Source organism: Zootoca vivipara, chromosome 1 (genome assembly GCF_963506605.1).
Source record: "Zootoca vivipara chromosome 1, rZooViv1.1, whole genome shotgun sequence".
Lineage (NCBI taxonomy): Eukaryota > Metazoa > Chordata > Lepidosauria > Squamata > Lacertidae > Zootoca > Zootoca vivipara.
The window spans coordinates 31,834,006-31,846,637 of NC_083276.1; the positions used below are offsets into that span (position 1 = coordinate 31,834,006).

General features: G+C 38.5%; 1 protein-coding gene across 1 annotated transcript in view; it reads right to left on the reverse strand.

Moving 5' to 3' along the window:
• Window positions 1-12,632, reverse strand: part of MIPOL1 (mirror-image polydactyly 1) — a 165,563-nt gene that overhangs the window by 136,963 nt on the left and 15,968 nt on the right. The window contains exons 4-5 of the mRNA XM_035109093.2: window positions 12,334-12,469; window positions 10,467-10,572 (exon numbers count right to left, since the gene is read on the reverse strand). Of these exons, the coding sequence (XP_034964984.1) occupies window positions 10,467-10,572; window positions 12,334-12,469 (242 nt within the window). The remainder of the gene's footprint in view (window positions 1-10,466; window positions 10,573-12,333; window positions 12,470-12,632) is intronic.

The following is a 12,632-nucleotide window of genomic DNA, read 5'->3' on the forward strand; positions in this document are numbered from 1 at the left end:
TGGATATGCACAGATGTCTTCTACCCAAAAAGGTCAATAGAAGGGACGAAAGGGTACTTTTTATGTTGAGGACATCTCTAGTAAAGATAAAGCTTTTCTAATCTGAAAGATATTTTTAGATTATACAGGCCTATATAGAGTTAATATGTCATGGGAGTGGAAAATGGAGAACAAATAACATTTTCCATTTTTGTTCTCATTTTAAAAGGACGGGGAGGAGGTGGTGGTGGGGGAGAGAGATAAAGCTTGTTCTGTCATGCCATCCTTTGAATCTGAGATTCCTGTAATGGGTTGCTTGCTTTTCTTTCTTCGTTGATTAATGGTAAATCTACTTATAATCATTTTTTTTTTGTTAATAATCTCCAGGAAAGGAGTAAAATAATAATAATAAAAAGGAGTAAGGAAAATTGTTTGGGAAGGGGAAGACGTAAGAGACCTAAAACATGAAATTTCTTTGGTGAGGTTTTATTTTGGAGTTTAGCAATTGTTGCAACTTTGGATCCTCTCCGTGCCCATATAGAAATTTGTGTATATATTTACAGGTCGTTACAATATGGTACCAATCAGACTGTGCACGTAACATATTGCAAAACACTGATAATCCCAGAAAATTTTCTAAGGGCCAGATTGTGGTCCTGTTAAAATGAATGGAAATAGTCCCAAGTCACGATACATTTTTTATTATGTTGTTCTGACGTCATTAGGATAACTGAAATGTAGAAGCATTGGCGAGATGCATGAATAAAATAGAAGTAGAACAGTTTTTGACAGGTCAGTACTAGGAATTACAGACTTAAGGTCATTTACATATAAATGTGACTTGGTAGATAAAGCAATGTGTGCAAACACAGATAGAATGCACTGACACCCTTGTTGCCGTGTGTTTGTTGTATGTATTTAGTTTGCGGTACTCAACAGCTCCTAAATTTTGGGTGCTGTAAATGTACTGATTTTACTACCAAAGAACCTGAACTGTTTAGCAATAAGCAAGCAAAGAGACACTGCACTGTGGCATTCCTGTTTACTCAGCTACGCAGAAAGAAAATGAAAGAGAAGGCATGCAAATGAGAATACGTATACGTTTCTCTCCACTGCATTTATAGTTTCCTACTGAAACCAGTCCGAAAACCACCTTCCTCCTTTCAAAATAATAATTTTTGCAGTGGTGACTATGACTTTTCAGAATCTACACTACTGTCTGGCAGCTGCAATCCCAAAAAGCCTTGCTTACCGGTAGCTAAATAGCAAAAATTCAGGGATTTTGACTTGTATGCAGATGAATGTCTCTCATCAATAAAGTAGTCTCTCAAAGGAGATACTGGGATACTTCTGAGTCTACAGAAGGGCATTTTCCTAGCAAGAACATACACAATTAACAACTATATTGAATAATTCATACATATAGCATATTGATGACCAGCTGTGTAATCTTAAATGTGTCTACTCAGAAGTAAGTCCCACTGAGTTCAATGAGGTTTATTCCTAGGTGGCGTACTGTATATGATTGCACTTTCAGTCATTGAAATTATTCTATAGCTTCAGAACATGCTATCTGGCATCTGTGACACAAGCTTATTTTACAAATGTACCCATATTTACAGAATATGATTTTACACTGAAAAGTAAAAACAAATAGGCCTCCCCACCTCACGCATTCTTCATATGAATTACCAGCATTCTTGAGAAGCAAAACCACTGCCTTGTTTCAAATTTCTTAATGCTATGAGTTGAGCAAGATTATGGAAGTCTATGGCAAAACTCTGATTGATTTTAGTGGAACTAAACCACACCTATGGTGCATTAAAAGTCTTTGCCTTTATCAAGAAACCATCAGATGAAAGGTTTAGGAAATGAATTTGCATAACATATGAATCTTACAACAAAACTAAGGCTAGATACATACTGTATATAGAAAGAATAATTTTACGACTCAATTATTAGTAAAACTATGTTCGTTACATACTTTTAAAAATAGAATGTCACACATATTTAGATTTATAAACACAAGGGTTGGGAACTGTTGAGATCTTTTGGCTAAAGCCCAATATTGGCCTTATTTCAGTTTAATTGGAAGAGGATCTCAAATTCATCTTCTCCATGAGATATCAGGAACCTGGATTTCTCTTTGTATCAAAGGTTAATAAGAAATGTGTCTGCAAAAGTCAAACAGCATTAAATATCAAAAACTGATTATTATTCCACAGGAGTTGTTCTGTCATTCATAATCTCTCCATGCTCCAACCTTCCACAGCTAATCTTTAATGGATGACATGCAAGAGAGAGAAAAAATAAATGGCATCTAAAAAAAAGTCTGTCGATTGAGCTTAAATGAAATGGTAGATATTTCCCTCTACTGATCAGTGAAAGATAAAAAGGAGCACTTTTAAGATAATACGGAATTACCAATGCAAATAATCTTTATTTCTGGTGTGTAACTGTATTGTTCTCTCCTCCAAGCCCAAACTGTTGCTTGTTTACTACCACAACAATCATAACTTTTCTCGCTTCATTTAAAGTAATGTGTGTCATATTTCACCTAAGTTTTAAATCCCCATTGAAAGACAAAAAGGAAGAGTGACACAACGGTAGAAATTTGCAGGGGGGTTTAAAGGAGCATTTCAAAAGAACTGGAATATGGAATATACACGCAGAATACAGATTAAGGCAACTCTGAAAAATGTTTCCTGGTATTTAGACCATCAGCTCCTGACCATTTAGTAAACCATAAACACAAGATGAATTATTTGTGGCAATTCTTTGTGGTGCTGCCCTCTATTTTATAATATTTGCACAAACAATAATGTTAGTTGTTTATTAAACACAGATGCAGCCAGGCTATAGTTTTATAAATGCTTGGCACTTAAAGCATTATGGTGCTGCTTTTAAGTGCATATTTAGCAGTTGTATATATGTCAGATACTACTTTCTCTTAAGCTCACCAGAACTGTGCAGTTTATGAATGATTCCCAAGCTGGGTGTTTGGAATCAACACCCCCCACCCGAATTCCACACTGTAAATTACTCTGTGCTACTCAGCAAAATCAGATAACCTTATTTTTTGTGTGTGGTATGGTCTCTCCACCCTGGTTTTCTGCCTGTTCAAAATTTGTGGGGAATATTGTCCTTTAACTCCTTTCTGCTTCTGAGGTTCATGATAGACTGCTGAAGGTCTCAGCAAAAGGCAAATGAAGAACAAACAGTTAAATTATTGTTAAGGGTTATTTGCCTGATATATTTTTTTTATAAAAACAGTAGCGATTATCTGACTTTTAGCATAGACAATATATTTTCTTAATGGCAACATGGTCATCGGCCAAGGACTTTAATAAAACAACAAATATGAACAAACTGGCTGCCTGACGGTGTTTACCTGGAACACCCTGCCCTATTGCATGTGTTGAGCCAGCTACAGAAATTTTTAAGGTGGTTTTTACTGAAGCGGCATTCAGCTACCAGAACAAGCCTCCAAAACATAATACTCTGGGGCTGATTGTGCCTCCGTTTTGTCTACCCTTAAGCTCCGATCATTGGATAGCATCAGGTTCTACTACTGTATTATGAAAGACTGAACAGATTCATTAGAGTGAAAGGTCCCACCACTGAACATAGCAATGAAATGCCAGAGCTGGGGAAGTGAGGAGCAGCAGAAAGAAGAAAATGAAGGAAGGAAAGGACAGAACTGAGATAAGGGAGTGGAAACTATATTCTCCAACATCTCTATGATGAAAATAGGGACATCCTATTCCATAATCTTACTGGGTTGCCCCAGCTACTCTGGGCAGCTTCCAACATATATATAAAAACATAACATTAAACATTTTTAAAAACTTCCTTATAAAGGATTCCCTTCAGACGGGGGTGGGAAAACTCCATACCAGGCATAGACAAACTCGGCCCTCCAGATGTTTTGGGACTACAACTCCCATCATCCCTGACCACTGGTCCTGTTAGCTAGGGATGATGGGAGTTGTAGTCCCAAATCATCTGGAGGGCCGAGCTTGCCTGTGCCTGCTCTATACCCTCCAACATTTCTCCAATGAAAATAGGGATATCCTAAGGAAAGCTGGGACATTCCAGGATCAAATCAGAAACCAAAGCAGGGACATCCCTGGAAAATAGGGACACTTGGAGGGTCTGGCAAACAGACCCGATAAGGGTGGGGGAACTTATGGTTTATGGTGGTAAAGAGAAAAAGGTGCACACTGTGGACCAGACAAAGAAAAAGAGGTAGGATTAACTGGGGGCCTTTAGAAAGGCATATAATGGCCTCATCTCCTTTTCCAAGGCCATACCACCATCCCCTCCTAAATGCTGGAGTGTGTGCTTGAACTGTTCTAATGCTTTCCAATTGCCTGGATGGAGAGATATGTCTGTAGAAATCCATGGCTTCTCTTACAGTACAAATGGAAGAGTTACATCTGTTGCTCTGCCCATCTTTGCCCATGGAGGCCCAGGGGGTGTCTGCGGCAAAGAGGCATCAGCTTTGGTTGGTGCATCAATCACACCCTTTCATGGACAGGGAAACTTGGCCACTGTGACACATGCACTGGTAACCACACACCTGGACTACTGTAACATGCTCTTTGTTGGGCTGTTCTGGAGGCTGCAGCTAGTGCAGAATGCCACGGGCTGGATGGTGAGTGTTGCTCCTTATTGGGCACATATGCCAGGGATCTGCACTAGCTGCCTATTAGCTACTGAGACAATGTTAAGGTTCTGCTACTTTGTCTACAAAGCCTAAATAACTCTGGACCAGGCTCCCTGAAAAAACCACCTTCCTCTTCACTACCCACTAAGGGTACCAAGATCAGCTAATGAAACGCAGTAAGTTTTGCCAATGTTTGATGATTATCAGCTTGTAACATGGAGGTGGGCTTCTTCATGGGTGGCATCACGGTTGTGAAAAGCCATCTCTGCTGAAATTCAAGAGGTCTCATCAGTGTCGACATTGCACCAGCTTCTGAAAATGCAGCTGTTTAGGCAAGCATTCACCTGAATGGAACTCATGATTTTATTGTTTTTACTGTTTCAAAATTGTTTTAATTGCTATAAATTTTAATTGAGGATGTTTTGACGCTATTGTGCATTTTAATCACAGATTGATTTTATAGTCATAAACCACTTAGAAGCCATTTTGACATACAAGTGATATGCATTAATGGTAATAAAATATTCTCTCCTCAGGGACCTGTGCAGTCAAAGGTGGGCTGTTGGTTGGGTCCCATATGTTCATCTCATAAACAACAAATACTGAATTCAAAATTTTATATTATGAACTATAACCAGCCTTCTTTGGAGGTCTTTTAGCAGAGGCTTGACAGGCATATGTCAAGAATGCTTTGATGGTGTTTCCTGCTTGGCAGGGGGTTGGACTGGAGGGCCCTTGTGGTCTCTTCCAACTCTATGATTCTATGATTTTAGGGTGCTTTGCAAATATTATCTTTGTAATTGTTACAACAACCCTGCAAGGGATGTCATTTCCAACTTGTACACAGGAGGACTGGGAGACCATAAATTACTTAAGGCCGTCTACTAAATTCCTAGCAGAAGCAAGATGTGAGCCAGAAGCTTCTAGGTTTGCATCTCAGCCACTTTGTTACCACAATAAAGTAGCTCTCGAAAACATTATTTTCCTGCTAGTGTTTGAGTAAGTTGGACTTTGGTCTCTTGGCCCTCAGTGAGTCAGACTTAAGCATTGCACTGGGTTTTTTTTAAACTAAGGCCTGGTCTTTTAAAACAAAGTCCTACTCTTCTTCCAGCCATGCCTGAATCAAGTAAACTGTTAGCCAGTGTTTTTTTCAGCAGAAGGTTGTCATGTTTTGTGCATTTATAAGCCTCCCAGTTCTGGCCACTTCCCGCTGAAAAAAAGCCTGGCACCTCTCAGCTTCAACAGAACAAGTTCAAAAGGGACAGCCCCCTCACATAAAGATGTGCTAACCACCTCTTGCTCCTCCCCGGTCAACACCCCACAACTTGCAGGATCGACAAGGGTCAAGACAGAGGGCAAGGGTTTGGACAGACAGTCAGAAGCACCTTCTGCACACCCTCAGGCCTCAATAGCAGGAACGATTGGGACAGAACTGGAAAAACTATCATGTATGCATATTCAAAATCTAACAGTGGCACATTTCAGATCAAGTTGAAAATGCTTTAGTTTTGATGTGATGTACCCTATGTACAACACATTACTCATCGGCTAAAACTTGGTGCCATCTCCAGGAATTAGCCTGCTAGCCTTCAGTGGACTATCTGCATGCTCAAGAATGTAAGGCTGGTAATATTTAAAAGCCACACACATTTTTAAGTGAAGAGACAAATCATAACATTAAGAAGATTTAACAGAGGACTCCAGAGACAGCTTCATTCATTAATTGGACACCATGATCAAAATTCAAAATTACAGCATCAAATCTTCCACAAAATATTTACTGCATGGATTTTATATTTGTGTGTGTGTGTGTGTGTGTGTGTGTGTGTGTGTGTGTGTGTAATAAAATCCATGCAGTAAATATTTTGGGGAAGAAAACTTGAAAACAGATTTGATGCTGTAATTTTGAATTTTGACATGATGTCCAATATTTTTTTGTGTGTGTGTGTTGTGGGTCTTCATGTTGTGGAGCTACGCGTCACAAGTATATCTCAGTTCCTTGGAGACCAGAACATACAGTTTGTGTATCAGATGACAAAACGTTTCTACTAATTCTAATGATTGCAGTTTCTCTCCTTAAATCACACATCCATTTAACATTAACCTGCTTATTGGCATATATTGACACCTTGTGTGGTTTCTCAGCATCTGGGTTCCCCTAACATTTTTGTTCTCTAATTATGTTTCCTCTTCTTCCATCCACCTTCCATTCCATTCCTGCTTTCACACCTTTGACATATATACCTCTTTCCCTTTAACTATAGGAAGCTGCGAAACGCTAATTGTCATCTTGCAACAACCGTTCCAACAGCATCAGGAGATGGAAAGCAGGGACAGTGCTTCTGGCCAGCTGAGAAACCAGCAACTTTGTGCTTCTTTTCTCCTCAAATTGTTTCCATTGCAGCCAGTCATTGTAAGAACTTTGGAACTAAGAACTAGTGCCAAAGTTGGCTTTTATCCTCATTGGGAGAGCATCCAGTTCACATTCAAAAGCCCATATTCAATCTCCAGCATCTCCAGGTAAAAGTCCCACAATGCCAGACAGTGCAGACGATACTGAGTTGAGTCAATGGCCTGACCCAACACAAGGCAGTTTCCTATGTCTTTTAATATTGTAATCCTGAAGGGATTGTCCGGAAGGGACAATTTGCAATTTGCTCGGGGAGGCATTTTGGCTGAAGAGCAGAGGGAAATGCTTTAAATAATTAAACGAAGGAATGAATAAAATAACTAAACACTAAGAAGGAATAGCAGCCTCTAGTGGCCACCAAACTGAGTTGGTCAATTGACCATTTCTTCTCTAAAACATGTCCCAGTATTTCTAAAGAGGCATGTAGCACACAGATTCCCAAACCCAGGGTGTAACTTTGCACAAAATGTATACAAATACACAAATTTTTAACCCAGCTTTTTAAATGTGAAAGGACTGAATCATTATTCTTCCCATTTTCTCCCTAGATATATAAAATGCCAGGACTCACCCAAAACCATCCAGTAAATTGATGGCTGGGATGAGACTTGAACACAGGTCCAAAGTACAGACCTATGCATATTTTCTTTGTATGCTAACATGAGCATCCACATTGATAGTGTGCATATTTTCTACCCTAGCTGTATTTCCTTGCTGTTTTAATTCTCCATCTGCTTCCTCACATTATTTCTCCCTCTTAACCTCAAACACCAAAAAGCAGGAATCTTACTAACAAGGCAAGCTGCTTTTGAATTACAAAGCCAGTTTTGTCAACAGCCTGATTGGCTACTATGGAAATTCCAGGGAAAACTTTTTTCATGTGTGTTTCTTTCAAATGTATTTGTGCATGTGTGTGCGCGCACACACACACAAACGCACACACACACACACACAGATACATGTTTGTTAGACATAGATAATATTATTTGATAAATTGATGAAAATATTGTTTTAGTGATTATATAGGGATCAACATTCTGTATTTTGTACTCTTCCTCCCTGTTTCATATTAACAAGGGCTTTTCAGCTTGAGTTTTATTATTTTAAGATCCTTCTCAAAGTACAAGGTAAAAGTTTTATAACACACTTCCCCAGTGACTTTTATTACACTCTCTTCTGTCGTGATTTTATCACAATTTCAAATGTAAGATAAACATCCATCTGTATGTTGTATCTGATGTAAAAGTAGAATCTAGATATGATAAGCAAAGAACACAATTATGGGTATTAAGCAACTAGGTTTTACTCAGAGTAGACTCACTGAAATTAATAAACATGATTAAGTTAGGTCCATTAATTTCATTGGGTCCACCCTGAATAAAACTTAGTTTAATACCAACTGCAGTGATTAACAGTAGTGAATCCCAGCAACATATTAACATCTTTTTGAAGACAACCCAAACTAACCTATCTTAATTCAAATACATCTAGGAAAAAGCTGCTTTTGAGATTTTTTTTAAAAAATGAAGCAAAATCTATACAGTTCAGCAAAGCACACAATAATTGCCACCTTCAAGTACAGGATATGGGATCCTCCATTAACAGTGTGCAGGATCTTACCCAGGGAACCATCCATACATATGCCACTTCTGTGCACAGATCACCCTGCTGGATTATGGCACATGTGTTTTTTATCCAGTTTTCCTCCATGAGCTTGAATGAGCAAAGAAAGTCTACACTGAATAAAATATTTCTCTATTATATACACAGAAGTAAAACGCTGTGCAAACATCCCCAAAACAAACATATAACTTGGAATTTAATCCAAACAGTTCACATCCTGTAAATGTTTAGTTGGTAGATAATCAAGATGTAACTATGATCTATGTAAGGGTTTTATGGTAGATATATATATATATATATATATGCAAAAAAAAACTATAGGGTTACTTTAAATATGTATTTAATTTGTGTTGCGAATATTTAGGGTTCTGTCATTGTGATTCAGAATGGCTAGCCTATCTTACAAATGTTGGAAATATCAATCAATCTCTCTACTGACACTGTAGAAAGCCAATCAACTGAAAATTCTACACTATTCCGCAACCCACTTCCATTCACTTTGCCAATGAGATGGGAATGATATCTACCCAAGTCAGATCCACTACTATTAAGCACATTACTGAGAATTAGGCTTAATAATGTTACAACATTTTCACAATTATGTCAGTGAAGAAGCCATATTCCTGTTTCTCTTTCAAACCTCTTACCAGCTTCATAACATTGTCACCGAGTGTCCTTGTCTACATATGTTTACCATTACATACATATACTCAAGGAACTTACTTTAGGATCTTTAGGCCATAGTCATGGCTGAGCCACAGCCAAAAGAGTTTTCTAAGATGAGGAGCTAACACCAAGTCTCTGGCTTAGAGTAAATGAATATGCAATTCGTTAAAGAAAATAGAACATAGCCTTCAAGTTGGACCAGCATCTAATGAGTCCATCCCCATCTCTATGGAATGCAGGAGACGACTGGGAAGAAAGGGCCATGCAGGTGATAGGGGCAGGGAGAGGCTAAAACTAAAGGAGGATACTGGAGGGCAGAGGGTTGAATGAGGTTAAGAAAAGGAGTCAAAATGTCAATAACACTTCCCTAACCTGGATAGCTGGAGAGAAAGGAAGGAAACCAGATAACAGATATTACTGTTATTACTGGCATGAGATGGAGACAGGGAACTTGATCAGCTGAGAAGCGGGCTTCCTTAAACTTCCCGGTTCTCAGCAGATCAAGAGATGGTGGCGGTCTGGCCCTGATACCGATCCTGGGTGTTGTATTGATACATCTCCCAGGAAACTGGCCTCAGTATGATGCGTGAACCAAGCCACTGGCTGAAGATCTATCATCACTCTGAAGCAACATTTCTTTCATTGGTTAAAAACCCGAATTCCCTGCTCACCAAACAGAGGTTCGGGTCTCCAGCAGAGAGAAACACGAGGAGCTCCATACAAAGGTGTGTGGAAGGTAGCATCTCTCTGAACAGTCTAAAACAATAAGTGGGTATTTGAACTGCTGGTTGAAAGGTAGTGGCCGTGGTAATCATTATTTCCCTTGTTTGTTCAGGACCTTCCAGCAAAACAAACAACCTTTTTGTGATTGGATTGACATGGTGTTAACAATTCATTTAATGCCCAAATCAGTATGAATACAGGTAAAGCTCTTACTAATACCAGTACCAGGATGTTAAAGCCACCTCTTTCCCAAGCAACTTCAAACAGCCTCATATAAAGAAGTCAAAGCACCCCTCCTTTAGCAAATACATCTAATGTTCATTAGGCCACGTCATATAGCAACCAAGCGGGCTGTAGGAGCCCTATGGCCATCTGTTAAACGCTCATCTACTGCACCTGCAGCTTTTTCTGCAATCTTCGCTTCTGCCACTCTCTCCTGCAGCTCTAAGTCCAGCTTTATTGTCTTCAGCTCCTTGTCTTTTTCAGACAGCTGGTCCTGAAGCTGAAGAGTTGAAACAGCGACATTGTTATTGGTATGCAAAAGTGCACGGGCACAATATTAACTTGCGAGAAAGAGATGCATTTCGTTCTCACAAAATGACTCTCTCAACAAACATCGAGCAACGCAAACACAACTCTTACATTTTTGTTTTCATATAAGTAACTTTTAAAATGAAATTGCCGCCCACTTCCATCCTGATGCGTTACGAAGGGAAAGGAACCTATACTCCAGATTTAATTTCACAAACTCTTAACCTACCTACCATACACATAAATAGAACAATCCTAAAGCATGTTGACTAGAGAAGGGAAGTTTTTGGAGCTCAGCAGAACTCACCCGCTAGAAAGGGTGCAAAGTATTGCAGCCTTAAGCAAAAGGTCAAGATCCCGAAAGTGTGCTAATTTGCCTGGTTGAGTTTTTAGATGTGGTTAGCAATTCCAGAACAGGAATTACTCACCCTAATCTACAGCTTAATTCAGGGGTGGTAGCAGAGCATTATCCACGTAATGAAATTGATTTTTCTCATCCCTAACCCCACCCAACTGTAGCTCCAGTGCTACGTCAAACATTCCATATTATACACCACAGATAGGTGGTTATTAACAACAAGAGCAAGCAAGCAAACAATAAAAGCACACTAAGCCACATGGCCAAAACATGTGGAAAGGATTGAGTTAATATACCTGTTGCTATTGATTTCATCATTTATTGTTTACCTGTGTTGTTAATTTTTGCCTGTTGTTTTAAACTCGTGTTTTAATGATTTTACTGGTGTTTTTTTGCGGCATGCTCTGAAATCTCTTGATTAAGGGTGGGATTATAAATGGAATAAATAGGAAGAATAAACATACATACATACAACAGCATTGTGAAATTGTGGTGTTAAAAGTAAAGGGAGCAAATAAACAGTGCAACAGAGGTTCCAATTACTCCATATACGGAACTTCAAATAAACTGAGCAAAAAAGAAGAAGAAGAAAACTTGGGTATGTCTCCACACTCTGGTTTCTCAGTATACAGTACATCCTTCATAATGAAAACAATGTTGCATTTTAACAGAAGTGTAATACAGAACATATTTTTCAGCAATTGAGATCGATAATAATCTGTAATTTCTAATTTATTTTGTTACTATCTTTATTCTAAAATCCATAATGCACTTCTATCACTTAACAAAAAATGTAATGGTTAATTTAACAGTATTATTTTGATAATGAAGTGTGATTATATATGCAAAACAATTTATTGAGGATTTTACCTTAAATTTATGAAAAATAGATGGCTGTTAGTATAACAAACCACATTTGAGGGGTGCTTAATCTGAAAAGTTCAAATACCTTGCACAGATTGACTGTTCTGTGAAGTGGAAAAATATTGTAAATATGTACAATTTTTAATGTACAGTGGATCTCCTAATCATCAATGCAAACCAAAGAGTTTGCTTTGTTACACGAGGGTCTCTTTCTATCAGCATTGATCCAGGTTATTCAGTGTTTAATTAAATTATAGTAGGTTGTGAACAAGGTCAGCTTTCCAAATTTCCCAATCTGAGACAAAAAGAACTGCAAAAGAATCTAGATGGCACAATCTGTGATGTCACTGATTTTAAAACAAAAACAAAAAGGCAGACAAGAATATACAAAGATTAACAAACCATGAATCAAATGATCCCTGCAACAAAAGAAAGCTATATCTTGTCAATCAAAACAAACAATGAAGAAAAATTAGAGTAGGGTAATAGGCTTAGAATATTTCATTGTACCTTTTTATTGTTTGCCCTTAGAACGTCCAATTCCCTTAAGAGGAATGCAATATCCTTCTCTTTATCTAGGTTGGCAGTGACATGAAAAGGTTCCATGTTTCCAGGCATAACTTCTCTTCCTTGCTTTTCAGTAGAGCTAGAATGAAAAAAGGAAGAAAAACTTCATTGATCAGTTCATTCAACAAAGAATCTTCTCATTCAACGAGATACTTGCTACATCCAGGGGGAGGACCAAAGCTGTGTAGTAAAAGACACACATTGCATCCAGAAGGCCCCACGTTCATTCCCTGGCCTAGGTT